Source organism: Mobula birostris, chromosome 8, assembly GCF_030028105.1.
Source record: "Mobula birostris isolate sMobBir1 chromosome 8, sMobBir1.hap1, whole genome shotgun sequence".
Taxonomy (NCBI): Eukaryota; Metazoa; Chordata; class Chondrichthyes; order Myliobatiformes; family Myliobatidae; genus Mobula; species Mobula birostris.
The window spans coordinates 34790502-34809335 of NC_092377.1; the positions used below are offsets into that span (position 1 = coordinate 34790502).

The 18834-nt window shown below is 42.0% G+C and overlaps 1 protein-coding gene across 3 annotated transcripts in view; it reads right to left on the reverse strand.

Annotated features, from left to right (window-relative positions):
• Nucleotides 1–18493, reverse strand: part of srbd1 (S1 RNA binding domain 1) — a 307185-nt gene extending 288692 nt beyond the window's left edge. The window contains exons 1-5 of one of the 3 annotated variants that reach the window (XM_072264996.1): nucleotides 18469–18493; nucleotides 13386–13413; nucleotides 12654–12730; nucleotides 10546–10774; nucleotides 3615–3938 (exon numbers count right to left, since the gene is read on the reverse strand). In XM_072264996.1, the coding sequence (XP_072121097.1) occupies nucleotides 3615–3938; nucleotides 10546–10774; nucleotides 12654–12730; nucleotides 13386–13388 (633 nt within the window). In that variant the 5' untranslated portion in view covers nucleotides 13389–13413; nucleotides 18469–18493. Of the gene's footprint in view, nucleotides 1–3614; nucleotides 3939–10545; nucleotides 10775–12653; nucleotides 12731–13385; nucleotides 13414–16748; nucleotides 16769–18198 lie in introns of those variants that run through there. The other 2 variants (XM_072264995.1, XM_072264997.1) reach the window with 2 other exon arrangements.
• Between the last annotated feature and the right edge of the window lie 341 nt (nucleotides 18494–18834).

Below are 18834 nucleotides of genomic sequence, written 5' to 3' on the forward strand. Positions count from 1 at the left end.
CCAAATACTGGACCAAAGAAATAAACAGCACAGATATAAAAGTGATTGGAGTCTGTGAGTCACCATGTGGCAAGTGACCGACACTCAGTGACCACTTCATGAAGTACCTCCTGTACGTAATAAAGTGGCCACTGAGTGTATTTCGTGGTCTTCTGCTGCTGTAGCCTAACTGCTTCAAGGTTTGACGTGTTCTGCATTCAGAGATGTTCCTCTGCGCACCACTGTTGTAAAACATGGTTATTGGAGTTTCTGCAACCTTCCTGTCAGCTCGAACCAGTCTGACCATTCTCCTCTAACCTGTTATTATCAAGGCATTTTCTCCAACAGAAGTGTTGCTTACTGGATGCTTTTCACACCATTTTCTGTCGGTTCTGGAGACTGTAATGCGTGAAAATACCAAGAGATCATAAGATTCTGAGATACCCAAACAACCCTATCTGGCACCAACAATCATTCCACAGTCAAAGTCACTTAGATCACATTTCTTCCCTATTCAGATGTTTGGTCTGAACAACCAACTGAACCTCTTGACCGTGTCTGCATGGTTTTATGTATTGAGTTGTTGCCACATGATTGGCTAATTAGATATTTACATTATTGAGCAGGTGTACTAGTGTAACTAATAAAGTGGTCACTGAGTGTGCATCCAAAATGCTCCAAGACCTTTTCATCATATACAAAACACAAATCATTTACTTGGGTGAATGGCACTTGATAAGCATCCTAACAACCACTTCCTCCACTACCATTGTAGTGTGGCTTCAGTGTGAATTAATACAGAAAGCAAAGCAGTGACTCCAAAACCAAGACGGACAAGTCGCAACATTGTCTACTGGCTCCTCTCGAAGCCGCACACCATCAAGACTTGGAAGCATATTGTTTGTTCTCTGTTGTTGCTGGGTCTAAATCACAGCAATTCCTGCCCACCACCATGGTGGAAGCACTTTCACTGTGGTGATTCAAGAGGCCATTCACCAACACCTTGAAAGGAACAGCTGCAGATAGGCAATAAATGCTGGTTATGTCCAGATCCAGAAAATGAACAAAAAAAGATGTTATTGCAACTTAAAAATACTTAACAAAAATTTTACCACCTTTATTGCCAATCTCCACTTTTCTTCCAGCATCTACAGAATCAAATGATTCTGAATATATCACTGAAATATTCAGTGGATAACCCGACCAGACGTTATCGATTTTGTAACAATGAATATCATGACTTCTATGCTGAGCCTTTATAAGGCACCGGTCAGGCTGCACTTGCCAGAGTATTATCAACAGTTTTGGGCCCCATGTTTCAGAAAGGATGTGTTGTCATAGGAGAGAGTCCAGAGGAGGTTCACGAAAATGATTCTGGGAATGAAAGGGTCAACATATAAGGAGCATTTGGCAGATTTGGGCTTGTACTCACTGGAATTTAGAAGAATGCAGGGGGATCTTAATGAAACCTACCAAATGTTGAAAGCACTAGATATGCTGGATGTGGAGAGGATGTTTCCTACGGTGAGGGTACCCAGAACCAGAGGGCACAGTTTCAAAATTGAGGAGCGATCTTTTAGAACAGAGGTAAGGCGGAATTTTTTTTTAGACAGGGAGCAGTGAATCTGTGGAATTCTCTGCCACAGACTGCAGTAAAGGCCAAGTCCATGGGCATATTTCAGGCAGAAGCTGATAGTTGCTTGATTGGTCAGGGCATCAAAGGATATAACGAGAAGGCAGGTGTATGGGATTGAGTGGGATCCAGGATCAGCCATGATGGAATGGCAGAGCAGACTCGAAGGGTTGAATGGCCTAATTCTGCTCCTATGTCTTATGGTCTTATCGACAGACCACAGTCAGTACAGATCAGTAATAACACCTCCTCCAACAGGCGCACCTAAAGGACGCATGCTTAGCCCACTGCCCAACTCTCTCTATACTCATGACTTTGTGGCTAGGCACAACTCAATCACTGTCTGTACATTTGCCAATGACACTGCTAGCAGAATCTCAGATGGCAATGAAGATGCATATAGTTGTAAGATGGATTGGCTGGTTAAGTGGTGTCACAACAACAACCATGCATTCAATGACAGGAATCGATTATGGCCTTCAGGAAGAGCAATTAGGAGAATACACACCAAATCCTCATTGAGGGATCAACAGTAGTAAAGTTTCAAGCTTCAAGTTACTGAACATCAGCATGTCAGGGGATCCATCCCCGACCCAGCAGATTGATGCAATCATGAAGGTATGGAACTGGCTCTGCTTCATTCGGAGTTCATGGATATTTGGCCTGCCACCAAAGACTCGAGCAATTTCTTACAGATGTACAAGGGAGAGCATCCTGACTAGTTGGATCACACCTGGCTCTGATGCACAGGATCAAAAAAGGCTGCAAAGGGTTGTAGACTCAGCCAGCTCCATCATAGACAGAATCTTTGAGACATCTTCAAAAGGCAGTGCTCCAGGAAGGCAACATTCATTATTGGGGATGCTCACCATCCAGGACATGCCTTCTTCTTGTTCTACCATCAGGAAAAATATACAATCCTCTGAAGACTCACACTCAATGATTCAGAAACAGCAGCTTCTGGTAACAACATGTGTCAGTAACAATAAACGACACCACAGTGGTTGGCCTGATCAGAGGGGATGAGGAGATGACCTACAGGGACGAGGTCCAGCACCTGGCTGCGTGGTGTGCCAACAACAACCTGGCCCTTAACTCCTAGAAGACCAAGGCGATCATTGTGGACTTCAGGCATGCTAGGAGCCACACTCACGTCTCCATCTACATCAACGGAGCTGTAGTGGAGCGTGTATCAAGCTTCAAATTTCTTGGTGTCCACATTTCCGATGATCTCACCTGGTCCCTGAGCTCCTCCATCCTGATCAAAAAGGCGCAACAGTGCCTTTAATTCCTGCGGAGCATGAAGAAAACTCACCTCTGTCCCAGGATACTGAAGGGCTTTTACCGCTGTACCATTGAGAGCATACTCACCAACTGCATCTCAGTGCGGTATGGCAATTGTCCCGTATCGGACCACAAAGCACTCCAGCATTGGTGAAAACTGCCCAGCGTTTTATCGGCACCCAATTGCCCACCATTGAGAACATCTACCATAAGCGCTGCCTGGGCAGGGCAAAAAGCATTATAAGGGATGCATCTCACCCTAACCATGGACTATTTACTCTCCTCCCTTCCGGTAGGTGCTACAGGAGCCTCCGCTCCCACACCAGCAGGCACGGGAAGAGCTTCTTCCCTGAGGCTGTGACGCTGCTGAACCTCACATCACAGCGCTAAGCAGCATTGCACCCATATTGTATTGTATCAGTACTTTTATATTTGTGTGCTGTAGCACTTACTTTTTATTCACAGTTATTTTGTAAATAACACTATTCTTTGCATTTCTGGTTAGATGCTAACTGCATTTCATTGGCTTTGTATCTGTACTCAGCACAATGACAATAAAGTTGAATCTAATCTAATCTAATCTAAAACCAGAGTCTGATTAGAGATAAAATGGGTAGTCACTACTATTGCAAAGTAAATATATTCAAATTTACAACAAAAAGTCCCTTGCCAAAACAGCAATCGTGTATAATATAACTAAGCAGTGAAGTGTACATACCTGGATTATATTCCAGTTCATTTGCAGCTCCCCAATCTCTACACTTCCTCGTTGGAATTTTACGGGTTTCCCTTCAGGGTTCTTCTCAGTCTTCTGCTTCTTTAAAACAGGCTCATCCCATGTAAAACTTATATCTTCTTCCTTGATTTCATTCAAATGCGTGCTAGTAGACGGCTGTTCAACTTTAACATGGCAGTGTTCAATTTCTTTCTTTACTTGTATTGGAATTTGTTGAGCATCTCCCTTTTGTTTTAGGTTTCCTAAATCCTGTTTACTTTGTGAAGGCAATACATCTTCATTACTGTTCACAATTGGAAATTTTTCCTGTCAGATAAATAACATTTCATGAGTCATACACAAAAGAAGATCATGTTTTTTTTTATTCAATCTAGTCTATTACCAATACTTTGAGCTCAAATTGAATAAAATTACAATTCACTTTCATCATGCGTTTGGTTGAACATGAAAGGAGCAGATGACTTTGTACTACTTTATTTAACCCATTGCAAGCTCTGTCTTTTGAGTGTACCAAAGACTTACCTGATCAAAGAGTTCCAATCACCATTTCATTTTTTACCCTTGTACCCACCATTCACTTGTAATCACATTCAACTATGGTGGAAAGAGAGATTACCAACACCATCTCCAAATATTCCCACTCAGTTTCTGTACAAACCTTTTGAACAGTGATTGTTAGGTAAACTAGATGAGGGAATCAGATAATTTTCTTTTCTTAAACTAGGGTACCATCTGTAACCAGCAAAACTCTGGACTAACTAGAAATTAAATCAGCATTTCTTTATGTCATAACTGTGTTACAGCAAGCATTAGGAATGTTATCACAACTACTACTAAGACATCCATCAAACCTGCACGATGTGACAATTTGACAGATGTACAAAAATGTAAAGTCAACACTCCCATTTGTTTTCATCAATGACTCAGGCTAACAACAATAAAGATTTAGAAAGTTTATTATTAACTTTTCTGTGATAATGATTTGTGGCAGGTATGCCAGCAATTTTTATGCATGAACAAATTAACAAATTAGTTAGCTGACTGGTGTAACATGCCTTGTGTGTACATACAGGTTCTTAAGAACATTACTTCTTAAAAAGTAGTCAACTAAATGCTCATCTTTTCTAGTTTTCTTCATCAAATCTTCAATTTATAGGACTGGACGATATAAACTCGAGGATCAATGAAATGTGTGTGCCATATTAAAAGAAGGTAAATCAGATCCCAAGTTTGTAAAGTAGACTCCCAATTTCAATAAAAATGACGATGTTTTACATCGTAGCAGATGCTAAAACCTTAAAAGAAATAAACAACAAACATAGTAAGAATATAGATAATTTCAGTAAATATTTATTGAGTCTAGGCATTCTTACGCACCAAATCCTCAGTACCTACTGATTTATTAAATGCTAATAACTTTTGCGGTCAGTATTAGGATCAGGATCACCAAGAGTGAATAAGGGTCAGGTGTGTAGTGACAGCAGGATTCTAAGCGTGAGGCACATGTGAGAGTGGTGCCATGAACCAGACCGGGGCCTGGGTGTGGATCCAGAGCCACGAGCTAGAGTGTGTAGGGACGACCTACCAGGGACAAGTTGCAGTGGTTGCGTCTCTGGTACCGAGACTGGACCCTCAACTCAGAAGGGAAGGAGGGAAAAGAGGAGAGCGGTAATGATAGGGGATTCGATAGTTAGGGGGCAGATAAGAGGTTCTGTGGAAGAGATCGAGAATCTCGGATGGTCTGTTGCCTCCCTGGTGCCAGGGTCCGCGATATCTTGGATCAAGTTCTCAGTATTCTCAAGAGGGAGGGTGAACAGCCAGATGTCGTGAACCATGTCGGGACCAATGACGTGGATAGGAAGGAGGAGGAGGTCCTGCAAAGAGAATTTAGGGAGTTAGGTGCAAAGTTGAAGGACAGGACCTCCAGGGTTGCAATCTCAGGATTGCTACCCGTGCCACGTGCTAGTGAGGCAAGATAATGTGTGCACACATTATAGGAAGATAATGCAGCTAAATACATGGCTAAGGAGTTGGTGCAGGAGGGAGGGCTTCATGTTTCTGGACAATTGGACCTTGTTCCAGGGAAGCTGGGACCTGTTCCGATGGGATGGGTTGCACCTGAACTGGAAGGGGACTAACATCCTTGCAAGAAGGTTTGCTCGTGCTGCTCTGGGGGTGGGGGGAGGGGTTAAACTGGATTTGCAGGGGGAGGGGAACCAGAGTGTAGAGCAAAGTGAGGTGGAGGAGGATAAAGGTCATCCAAGAACTGCAAGTATAGTGCATGGAGTAAAGCCAGATCTAACATATAAAGAGGTTTTGAGGAAAGAGAAGCAGAATAAAGGGTGTAAAGGTAGTAAGGCAAAAGGGCTAAAATACGTGTACTTCAACGCAAGAAGCATCAGGAACAAAAGTGATGAACTGAGAGCTAGTGTAGTGGCCATTACGGAGACTTGGCTGGCACCAGGGCAGCAATGGATTCTCAACATTCCTGGATTTCAGTGCTTTAAAAGGGATAGAGAGGGGACAAAAGGGGAGGAGGGGTGGCATTACCGGTCAGGGATACTATTACAGCTACAGAAAGGGTGGGTAATATAGCAGGATCCTCTTTTGAGTCAGTATGGGTAGAAGTCAGGAACAGGAAGGGAGCAGTTACTCTATTGGGGGTATTCTATAGGCCCCCTGGTAGCAGCAGAGATACCGAGGAGCAGATTGGGAGGCAGATTTTGGAAAGATGCAAAAATAACAGGGTTGTTATCATGGGTGACTTTAACTTCCCTAATATTGATTGGCACCTGATTAGTTCCAATGGTTTGGACAGGGCAGAGTTTGTTAAGTGTGTCCAGGACAGATTCCTGTCACAGTATGTTGACAGGCTGACTAGGGGGAATGCCATACTAGATCCAGTATTGGATAACAAACCGGGTCAGGTCACAGATCTCTCCGTGGGTGAGCATCTGGGGGACAGTGACCACCGCTCCCTGGCCTTTAACATTATCATGGAAAAGGATAGAATCAGAGAGGACAGGAAAATTTTTATTTGGGGAAGGGCAAATTATGAGGCTATAAGGCTAGAACTTGCGGGTGTGAATTGGGATGATGTTTTTGCAGGGAAATGTACTATGGACATGTGGTCGATGTTTAGGGATCTCTTGCAGGATGTTAGGGATAAATTTGTCCAGGTGAGGAAGATAAAGAATGGCAGAGTGAAGGAACCATGGGTGACAAGTGAGGTGGAAAATCTAGTCAGGAGGAAGAAGGCAGCATACATGAGGTTTAGGAAGCAGGGATCAGATGGGTCTATTGAGGAATATAGGGAAGTAAGAAAGGAGCTTAAGAAGGGGCTGAGAAGAGCAAGAAGGGGCATGAGAAGGCCTTGGCGAGTAGGGTAAAGGAAAACCACAAGGCATTCTTCAATTATGTGAAGAACAAAAGGATGACAGGAGTGAGGACAGGACCAATTAGAGATAAGGATGGGAAGATGTGCCTGGAGGCTGTGGAAGTGAGCGAGGTCCTCTTCGGTATTCACCAATGAGAGGGAACTTGATGACGGTGAGGACAATATGAGTAAGGTTGATGTTCTGGAGCATGTTGATATTAAGGGAGAGAAGGTGTTGGAGTTGTTAAAATACATTCGGACGGATAAGTCCCCGGGGCCTGACGGAATATTCCCCAGGCTGCTCCATGAGGCGAGAGAAGAGATTGCTGAGCCTCTGGCTAGGATCTTTATGTCCTCGTTGTCTACGGGGATGGTACCGGAGGATTGGAGGGAGGCGAATGTTGTCCCCTTGTTCAAAAAAGGTAGTAGGGATAGTCCGGGTAATTATAGACCAGTGAGCCTTACGTCTGTGGTGGGAAAGCTGTTGGAAAAGATTCTTAAGAGATAGGATCTATGAGCATTTAGACAATCGTGGTCTGATCAGGGACAGTCAGCATGGCTTTGTGAAGGGCAGATCGTGTCTAACAAGCCTGACAGAGTTCTTTGAGGAGGTGACCAGGCATATAGAGGAGGGTAGTGCAGTGAATGTGATCTACATGGATCTTAGTAAGGCACTTGACAAGGTTCCACACGGTAGGCTTATTCAGAAAGTCATAAGGCATGGGATCCAGGGGAGTTTGGCCAGGTGGATTCAGATTTGGCTTGCCTGCAGAAAGCAGAGGGTCATGGTGGAGGGAGTACATTCGGATTGGAGGGTTGTGACTAGTGGTGTCCTACAACGATCGATTCTGGTACCTCTGCTTTTCGTGATTTTTATTAACGACCTGGATGTGCGGGTAGAAGGGTGGGTTGGCAAGTTTGCAGACGACACAAAGGTTGGTGGTGTTGTGGACAGTGTAAAGGATTGTCGAAGATTGCAGAGAGACATTGATAAGATGCAGAAGTGGTCTGAGAAGTGGCAGATGGAGTTCAACCCAGAGAAGTGTGAAGTGGTACACTTTGGAAGGACAAACTCCAAGACAGAGTACAAAGTAAGTGGCAGGATACTTGGAAGTGTGGACGAGCAGAGGGATCTGGGAGAACACGTCCACAGATCCCTGAAAATTGCCTCACAGGTAGATAGGGCAGTTAAGAAAGCTTATGGAGTGTTGGCTTTCATAAGTCGAGGGATAGAGTTTAAGAGTCTCGGGGTAATGATGTAGCTCTATAAAACTCTGGTTAGGCCACACCTGGAGTACTGTGTCCAGTCACAGCACGCTGGAGGAACTCAGCAGGTCGGGCAGCATCAGTGAAAACGATGAGTCGATGTTTCGGGCCGGAACCCTTCGTCAGGACTGAAGAAAGGAGGAGGGGGAAGGATTTGAAGGATGTTTGTAGGTTCAGTTGAAAAATCAGTAATTTGAAAGACAAAGAGTTGGGGGAGAGGAAGTAGGGACGTCATAGGCAGAAAAACAATGGGCAGTAGAAGGAGGAGGAGGAACCATGAGGGAGGTGATAGGCAGCTGGGGGAGGGGGCAGAGTGAAATAGGGATAGAGGAAGGGAGGGGGAGGGAATTACCAGAAGTTGGAAAATTCTATATTCATACCAAGGGGCTGGAGACCACCTAGATGGTATATGAGGTGTTGCTCCTCCAACCTGAGTTTAGCCTCATCACAGCAGTAGAGAAGATGTCCACTGACATGTTCTACAAGCCCACTGACTCTCATAACTACCTCAACTATACCTCTTCCCACCCCACCACATGCAAAAATGCCATTCCCTATTCCCAGTTCGTCCGTCTCCGCCGCATCTGCTCCCAGGATGAGGCTTTCCATTCCAGGACATCTCAAATGTCCTCTTTCTTTAAGGATCGTGGTTTCCCTTCTACTGTCATCAATGACGCCCTCAACTGCATCTCCTCCATTTCCCGCACTTCGGCCCTCACCCCATCCTCCCGCAACCACAACAGGGACAGAGTTCCCCTTGTCCTCACCTGCCACCCCACCAGCCTCCAGATCCAGCACATTATCCTCCGCAACTTCCACCACCTTCAACAGGACCCGACCACTAAGCACATCTTTCCCTCTCCACTCCTCTCCGCTTTCCGCAGGGATTGGTCTCTCTGCGACTCCTTTATCCGCACGTCCATCCCCACGGATCTCCCACATGGCAATAATCCCTGTAAGCGTAAGTGCTACACCTGTCCCTACACCTCCTCTCTTGCCACCATTCAGGGCCCCAAACAGTCCTTCCAGGTGAGACAACACTTCACTTGTGAGTCTGTTGGGGTCATCTATTGCACCGGTGCGGCCTCCTCTACATCAGTGAAACCCGGCGCAGATTGGGGGACCGCTTCGTCCGCCACAACAGACAGGATCCTCAAGTCTGCTTCCCCTTCCCATTCAGATATGTCCATACATGGCCTCCTCTATTGCTATGATGAGGCTAAACTCAGGTTGGAGGAACAACACCTCATATACCGTCTAGGTAGTCTCCAGTCCCTTGGTATGAACATAGAATTCTCCAACTTCTGGTAATTCCCTCCCCCTCCCTTCCTCTATCCCTATTTCACTCTGCCCCCTCTCCCAGCTGCCTATCACCTCCCTCATGGTTCCGCCTCCTTCTACTACCCATTGTTTTCCTGCCTATGACGTCCCTACTTCCCCCCCCCCCCACCCCTTTGTCTTTCAAATTACTGGTTTTTCAACTGAACCTACAAGCATTCTTCAAATCCTTCCCCCTCCTTCTTTCTTCAGTCCTGACGAAGGGTTCCGGCCTGAAACGTCGACTCATCGTTTTCACTGATGCTGCCCAACCTGCCGAGTTCCTCTAGCGTGCTGTGAGTGTTGCTTTGATCCCAGCATCTGCAAATTATTTTGTGTGTACTGGGTCCAGTTCTGGTCACCTCACTATAGGAAGGATGTGGAACCATTGGAAAGGGTACAGAGAAGATTTACCAGGATGCTGCCTGGTTTAGAGAGTATGCATTATGATTAGAGATTAAGGGAGCTAGGGCTTTACTCTTTGGAGAGAAGGAGGATGAGAGGAGACATGATAGAGGTGTATAAGATAATAAGAGGAATAGATAGAGTGGATAGCCAGCGCCTCTTCCCCAGGGCACTACTGCTCAATACAAGGGGACATGGCTTTAAGGTAGGGGTGGGAAGTTCAAGGGGGATATTAGAGGAAGGTTTTTTACTCAGAGAGTGGTTGGTGCGTGGAATACACTGCCTGAGTCAGTGGTGGAGGCAGATATACCAGTGAAATTTAAGAGACTACTAGACAGGTATATGGAGTAATTTAAGGTAGGCGGGGTTATATGAGAGGCAGGATTTAAGAGTCAGCACAACATTGTGGGCCGAAGGGCCTGTACTGTGCCGTACTGTTCTATTTTCTATGTTCTTACCATCCCATTGACAATGTATTAGTGTACCACAATTACGTCTAATGATTAGCCTGTTTCTTTTGTCAACCTTGACAGAAAATAACTTTCGCACCATAATATTCTGGTCCACATGAGGTTTCTCTCTTGTTTTTTTTCTGGTCGTTTTAACGGCTGTTTTGCTGGTAGATTTTTTCACTGTTGCCTTTTTGGTTGCAGTACTTTCTTGTTCGGACTTTATTTTCTTTCTTGCAGTCACTGTTTTCCCTGCAATACCTTTTTTGGACTTTTTTGCTACTGTAGTTTTTGGCACCCATTCTTCCTCAGAATCAGGATCAGAAGCTCTATATGATAAAAACATACGTGATTAAAGGAATTAGATTCAAGTAGAAGAATATTTTCCATTTGACACAATAATCGGGGGAAAAAATTGGAAATGCTCTGCAAGTTAAGACAATGAACCAGTGCAAAAGAAACTCCTCTAATACATAAAGTTCTCATGGGGCAAAGAGAAGCAAAAGGCTCTCCATGCTCCCATAATCAGACACTCTTTTAGTAGTTGGAATGAAGAAATGTGGCTTGCACAGTTTAATACAAACAATGCAATCAACCGCAGGGTCTTCCAGCCTGGGATCCAAGGACTCCCCGGTTAACGGTAGATGTCCAGGTCATAAAAAAGGTTGGGAAACCCTGCACTATAGTGTTTCTTTTCTAAAGAAAAGTAAATTAAGTCTATTAAAAAAAAAAACTAAATACTTCAGTATTGCAACAAAGATAGTAAAAATAAGTTCCTCATCTCACTCCACTGATTGCGCAGCACAGGTAAACGGTACAGTCAACAGCTCACTGTCCTAGTGACAAAACCTCAGTGATGGCAGGTAGTCATTAGTCTCAGAATAAGCTGTTACCCGGCCTGGCAGTCCTAGTCCTGATGCTCCTGTACCTCCTTCCTAATGGTAATGGGTCAAAGAGATTGTGGGATGGGTGGTAGGGATCCACAACAAATATCACCAATAGGGCAAGGAGGAAGACCGCCGTGATCCTCTCATCGGTTTTAATATCCTTTGTAGGGTTTTGCAGTCCAATGTCTTGCAGCTTACGTACCACACAATGGTACAGCCAGACAATTACTCTCAATAGTGCTCTTGTAGTCATAGTCATACTTTATTGATCCCGAGGGAAATTGGTTTTTGTTACAGTTGCACCATAAATAATTAAATAGTAATAAAACCATAAATAATTAAATAGCAATATGTAAATTATGCCAGGAAATAAGTCCAGGACCAGCCTGTTGGCTCAGGGTGTCTGACCCTCCAAGGGAGGAGTTGTAAAGTTTGATGGCCACAGTCAGGAATGACTTCCTATGACGCTCAGTGTTGCATCTCGGTGGAATGAGTCTCTGGCTGAATGTACTCCTGTGCCCACTCAGTACATTATGTAGTGGATGGGAGACATTGACCAAGATGGCATGCAACTTGGACAGCATCCTCTTTTCAGACACCACCGTCAGAGAGTCTAGTTCCATCCCCACAACATCACTGGCCTTACGAATGAGTTTGTTGATTCTGTTGGTGTCTGCTACCCTCAGCCTGCTGCCCCAGCACACAACAACAAACCTCAGTCTCCTCAGGAAATAGAGACGGCTCTGACCCTTCTTGTAGACAGCCTCAGTGTTCTTTGACCAGTCCAGTTTATTGTCAATTGTTAGAGTGCAGGCAGGGAGCCTTGCACCCCCCACTCTCCTCAGAAACTGTATATGCTGCAGTGCCTTCTTGACTAGTGCGAAGGTGTTGTGGGTCCAGGTGAGATAGTCCGTTATGTGCACACCAAGGGACTTCATGCTCTTTACTCCTTCCATGGCCGAGCCATTGATGTGTAATGAACAGTGGTCAACCTGTGCCTTCCTGAAGTCCACAATCACCTCTCTTGTCTTGACCACGTTGAGACTCAGGATGTTGTTCTTTGACAAGCCTCTCTATCTCCATCCTGTCTGCTGACACACAACTGTTGTGTCATCAACAAACTTGATGCAGTTTGAGCTGGATCTGGTAGTGCAATCATGACTCAGCAGCAAACTTGTAAATAAGTGTAATCTACTTAGTAAATAAAACAAAATAAGCCAATATATTTGAAGGTACCCAGTATTTCAAATGCATCAGAAGGAAAGGAGAATAATATTCACTACAACTTAAAATATCAAACACGTTGAAGAAATGAACTTACAAATCCAGAAATGAGTCTTCTTTTTCTTCTTCTTCTTCTTCTTCAGAAAATGGTCTTTTTTGACTGGTTGTTGACATCTGTAAATTAATTTGAATCAGTGTAATTTATCAAAAAAAATAAGTTTACAATAATCAAACGAGACTGCTATCTAACCAACCAGCACCAAGGATATTCTTGTCAATTGTCTGATATGAATTTAACCATGAAACTTCCATATTAAAGTTACACAGGCAGAGCAGGAAACTGCCTGACAATAATATAAGCAATAGCATTGTCATTCTAATCATTGTTCAGACTTTCAGCAAATCATTTTAATGTGCACAAACTATTTTCTAATTTTAACAGACTGACAATTACTAGCATTATTTGTAGTTCTTTCATCTTTTATTAGTGTGCCTGATGTGAGAGGCAGTGATGTAAATATTCTACATTCTCATGAATTCTATTGTCTTTCTTTGATGTGGCTGCTTGTAAGAAAATGAACCTCAAGATTGAATATGGTATACTTACTTGGATAATAAACAAATTTTGAACTTTTGAACATTACTCTCAGTGCCAAAAAAATATGACGTATCAGACTTGCAAATTTATCATACCTGTAGATAAAGCAATTATGCTACTCATTATTACGTTGTTTCTCATATTCACCTTCTGCTTAGAACATTTTAATAGAATATTAAATTTTTACCATTTTTATTACTTAAAAATTATAATGCCAAAAATGTTACGTACCATGCATTACTGTTGAAGTCAACGTCTTCTGCAAAGAAAAATATTAAACATACATGTAAATAACTCGTGAATTTTTATTCTGAACATTCAATACAAGAAAAAACAAATCAAAATTCCATTCCAATAGTGTGCCATTTCATGCCTTTTCTTGTGTTTAATGAATGGCTTAATATGTTGTTTCCGAACTTGCTGTTCATACAAACAATCTAGCAGTCATACAAAGTAAGCATAGAATAGACTGTATAATAGCATTTCTGATTATTATTACAAGACATATTTAGCATTACATAAACACGAGGAAATCTGCAGATGCTGGAAATTCAAGCAACACACACAAAATGCTGGTGGAACGCAGCAGGCCAGGCAGCATCTATAGGAAGAAGCACAGTCGATGTTTTGGGCTGAAACCCTTCGTCAGGACTAACTGAAAGAAGAGATAGTAAGAGATTACTATCTCTTCTTTCAGTTAGTCCTGACGAAGGGTCTCAGCCCGAAACGTCGACTGTACTTCTTCCTATAGATGCTGCCTGGCCTTTGGCATTACATGATGTTTTTTGCCATTACTGTGACCCATTTTGAAAATAGTTTGGAACAGGACAATTTTAAATTCTGTGCAACTTTTTCTGTAGTTTTTTTTTCAAGATTATAACCTGTCTGTCAAGAAATATTAGAAGTTGGAACAGGAGACAATAGCTCTTAAAAAAAAGGTTAAACCTCCACAACTGCAACCCAAAAGGCAACTAATTTGGCAGCGCTCTCAAAATTGAACACAAACAGCCCACAACAACTTGCACATATATCAAGGAGAAATAAATAAGGGCTGAACTTAATTGAAATTTTGTGATTACAATAAATCTGAAAAATATACTATTTCTAATACTAAATTGCCATTTTCTCCCAATTTTGCATTCTGTGTTTTAATACAATTTCATAAATTTGGTCTCAAATTTTTGCAATGTTTTCAGTGTTGTCTGCCATTTTTAAAGTACGTCAATTACACATCATGTAACAGATTCACTGCAAACACTTGCATGATATCAGTGTATGCCTGAATGCATTATACCATATGAAGACATGACATTCTAAATCTACGATGTTCACACCAAGGGCACAGGCTAGCTCTCTGTGTATGTCTATGATTCATCCGTGCAGAAACTGCATCTACTGTAAGTCTATCATTATATCTATGCATTCGACATTTAGAACCGTGCCCATTTCAACTGTAGTTAAATTTAGTACAAACATAAATCATACATGCCAATCTAGAAAATTGGTAGGCTAACTCGCAGCTTCACAAAAATCCTGAAAATCTGTACATACATATCTCCAACACTCCTTTATCCTTTCCATCCCCTAATGGGGGGGGAAGTCAATAGCACATGCAAAAGGCATTAGGTGCAACATCACAACTAAATGTAACTACATTCTGGGAGTGCCTAACACAACAAATTACCAATGCCATTTTGACAGGTTTTTCCTATCGGAAAGCTGGAGGTTTGCCTTGAATTTGTGGTGTTACCAATATATAAAATTGTCTCAAAGTGCTTCTTAGAGGGCATTAAAAGTCAACATTTGGTATACTGCTATTAAAATGTGTTTAAAGAAGTAGGTTTCAAAGATCATCTTGAAGGAGAGGAATGTTGATTTGCACATTGACGCATCATAGGTACCTCTACTAGAAGCAGACTGTCTTGTCAAGCAATGCATTGCAAGTAACTGGAAGCAAGGGATAGTAATATCCAAAAAAGATGTAAGATTCCACATTTTTCAAGGTCCTTAATAACACTGAGATGGTTGTATATAACCCTGTCCAGTATTCTGCATTCTGTTATAATTTTTTCCTTGTACTGCCTCATGGTACTTAAGTTGTGAAATTATCTGTATGGATATCTTACAATACTATGCTGGCCAGTTGCATGCCATCTTGGACAATGTCTCCCATCCACTACATAATGTACTGGGTGGGCACAGGAGTACATTCAGCCAGAGACTCATTCCACCGAGTGGCAACACTGAGCATCATAGGAAGTCATTCCTGCCTGTGGCTATCAAACTTTACATCTCCTCTCTTGGAGGGTTAGACACCCTGAGCCAATAGGCTGGTCCTGGACTTATTTCCTGGCATAATTTACATATTACTATTTAACTATTTATGGTTTTATTACTATTTATTATTTATGGTGCAACTGTAACGAAAACCAATTTCCCCCGGCATCAATAAAGTATGACTATGTTTTCACTGTATCTTAGTCCATGTCACAATAAACCAATACCAATAATCAAATGGCAAATAATATTTTTGATTAATATAGTGCATTCAATATACCAACATGATGTGAACTACAAAGAGGACCATGTCTTATAGCAGTCTAATTGAAGAGGCAGAGAAATGGTACCGTTTTGGAAGCAATTTCCTGAGTCTAAAGTCTTAGCACCTGAGGGAATAAGGGGCAACTGAAACACAGAGCAATGAAGAGGTCAGCATTGAACAGCAGATATGTGAAGCACAGTAGGATTCAAAAATCCAGAGATCGAATCAGATGAGGCCTGGAAGTAATTGAAAATAAAGATGAGGATTTTAATTTTGGAACAATGCTTAAATATTAACAAATGTTGGAAAACAAAGCTGTTATGTGAAGACATCCACCTGTGCAGCAAGCACTGAACTGCAACTATACAGATTTTTTTTTTAAACACAGCACAAGATTTCAAGGAATTAATCAAGAACAAATCCATAAAAGCAAGCAACACACATAGAAGTTGCTGGTGAACACAGCAGGCCAGGCAGCATCTCTAGGAAGAGGAACAGTCGACGTTTCGGGCCGAGACCCTTTGTCCTGACAAAGGGTCTCAGCCCGAAACGTCGACTGTACCTCTTCCTAGAGATACTGTCTGGCCTGCTGCGTTCACCAGCAACTTTTCTGTGTGTTGCTTGAAATTCCAGCATCTGCAGATTTCCTCATGTTTCCATAAAAGCAAGTACTGGGAGATTGTAAAACTAAAAACTTGGACATAAAGGAAGAGTAAAATATACAGAAGCAAGAAAAAAACAGCAGCATGTTTCACCACATCATCAATCTAAAATAGTTTTTTCTAGATCCATTGCCTGATCTGCTGAGTATTTCCAATATTCTCTGGTTTTACTTCAGATTATTAGTATTTTTGAATTTCACAGAGGCCAAGTTTTACAGAGCAAATTCCAAAGTTTTAGAAGCAGAGGGCATGCATACTGATGGATTAAAACAGGGTGTGCTAGAAGTCACTATTGAAAGGAGTTTAGAGATTTCAAAAGCTTTTAAGAGTGGACCAGGTGACAACAGTAGGAAAGGCAGGGACTGGAAAACAAATATGATAATTACTCACTGTCTATGAAAATGCACAGGCATAACAGATCAAGGTTGTTTCTTACTGATGGAATAGATACAGCCAGAAGTTTACATCAAAATCAAACATAATACATAAGTTAAGAACACTGGTATTCAGTTTCAAATATTTCTCAGGAACATAAAAAAGTCGATAAAGGGAATGCAGGTTGTGGCAGGAATGAAAGCAAATGCTTCATTCGTGCTGCGCATCATGTGTAAGATTTTTGTTTTGCCTGCCGTCAATGGGTGTAAAGAGTGGATTCCAGTAAGTTGGTTCACATCGGGACCAGTACATTTTGGCCTAATTAGGCAGCTGCCCCAATTGGCCAGATTCATGGAAATAGTTTAAAAAGTATATAAAAAAGACAATCTACCATTTAATTGAGTAAAGAATTATGCATTTAAATGAAAAACAGAACAAATTAGAACACTATCAATACTACTACAGTATTATAAAACTGTGTATTAGCTCCTAATAGTTATCGACAGAGGAATACATCTTAAGTACACTGCAGGGTTCTTTTGATTGACTGTAAATGAACAAAATCAGCACAGTCTGAGGAAGGCAGTCCATTATTCTAGTGTAGATAATGGACTGCCTTCATATAACCCTTTTGATGATTGCATCCTCCAAATCTTAATTTTCATTTAAACTTTCAAGATGATTTTTGATAACTTAAAATTCTTTGTAGTTCTTAAATTATTCAAGTAGTGAAATCGTTTAATTTTCACTCCAGGCCTTTTCTGACATCTGCAAGCCTGAATGCTTGTAAAGGTCGTGAGCAAAACAGTTCTGAATTTTATTAGTTTATTTCTCACGAACTATCAGTGACAAAAAAAAATCTGTTTTTTGAATGTAAACAAGCACAAACCTGCTCGCTCTGAGCATGGTGTAGTGTCTAGCATTTACGCTCTTCTATTAAACAGTACAGTATTCCAAGTAAACGAAGGGCATCCGTCTATTTTCTCAATTAGTTTTTGATCTTTAAGAGATGTCTTAAAAAAGGTAGCTGGTCCGATGTCCCAATTAACTGGACTCCACTGTAAATGTATTTAATAGCAAGCAGGTGTTATCTTAAAGAAATTGAATGCTTTACTTATCAGCACATGCCTTTTCTCTATTGGTTTATCGTAAAATTAGCTCTTTATGCAACCTCTTTAGGAACCAGTAATTGAGAGTCGTTGCGGTATCTTTAAATAATAGCGGCAGTGATTAATTCACCCCGAATAAATTTCTAAATGATATAACAGAATGAAAGCGGTTGGTAACTCAGCCGCAGATTTACAGCATCAGAGAAATGCAACAGGTTGTGGATGACTTCTGCTAAGGATGGGCTCACACCAGCATTCCCTCCGCCGAGCCCACAAAGCAAACTCGGCCGTGTTCTGCCTTCTTTCTCTAGATTCTATCGGTTAGTGGAGGAATTGGAAGCACATTGTAAATTTACCGAGTTTTCACCACTACACAATCTGATGAACACAATCCGCCTCCACGTCCCAAGACCGGCACGGTTCCTTCACTAAAAGGCTCCCCGCTTCCGCCAGCTGAAAGCTCCCGTTGACCATTCAAACCGAGGGGCGTTAATTATTGTTCGTAAGCATAGTTCTCACTTTGTCAACAGTACACTTTCAATGATTATTTTCCATGAATAATAAAATGCCGTTCATTCCAGGCACACCTAAAATAATACAAAATATATTAGCTTCCCTGCCCGAACCTGCGAAGCGTCCCGTGCGCCTTTCTCTGAGAAGACCGCATGCGCACTAGTAGAAAGTTTATTGGTTGTGTGCATGTCGGTGTTCACCAATGGCTCTTCACCAATATCAATCGTCTTTCACTCCCACAAAGAGACAAGTTGGTGGGAGATGAAGTTTTAATCAGAACGAGAAATAAATAAAATTTGATTCATACTCAAGTAGGATTGCAATATACCTTTTTGTGTCAACTGCTCAGTTTCTATCACTCAGCCGAAAGCTCTAATGATTACTGGTGCTTTATTATGGCACTTATGTCTTTCGTGGTGAAATGCTTAGATGTCACTGACATATGACATGATTTTTAGTTTTCGGCAACAGTACAGTGC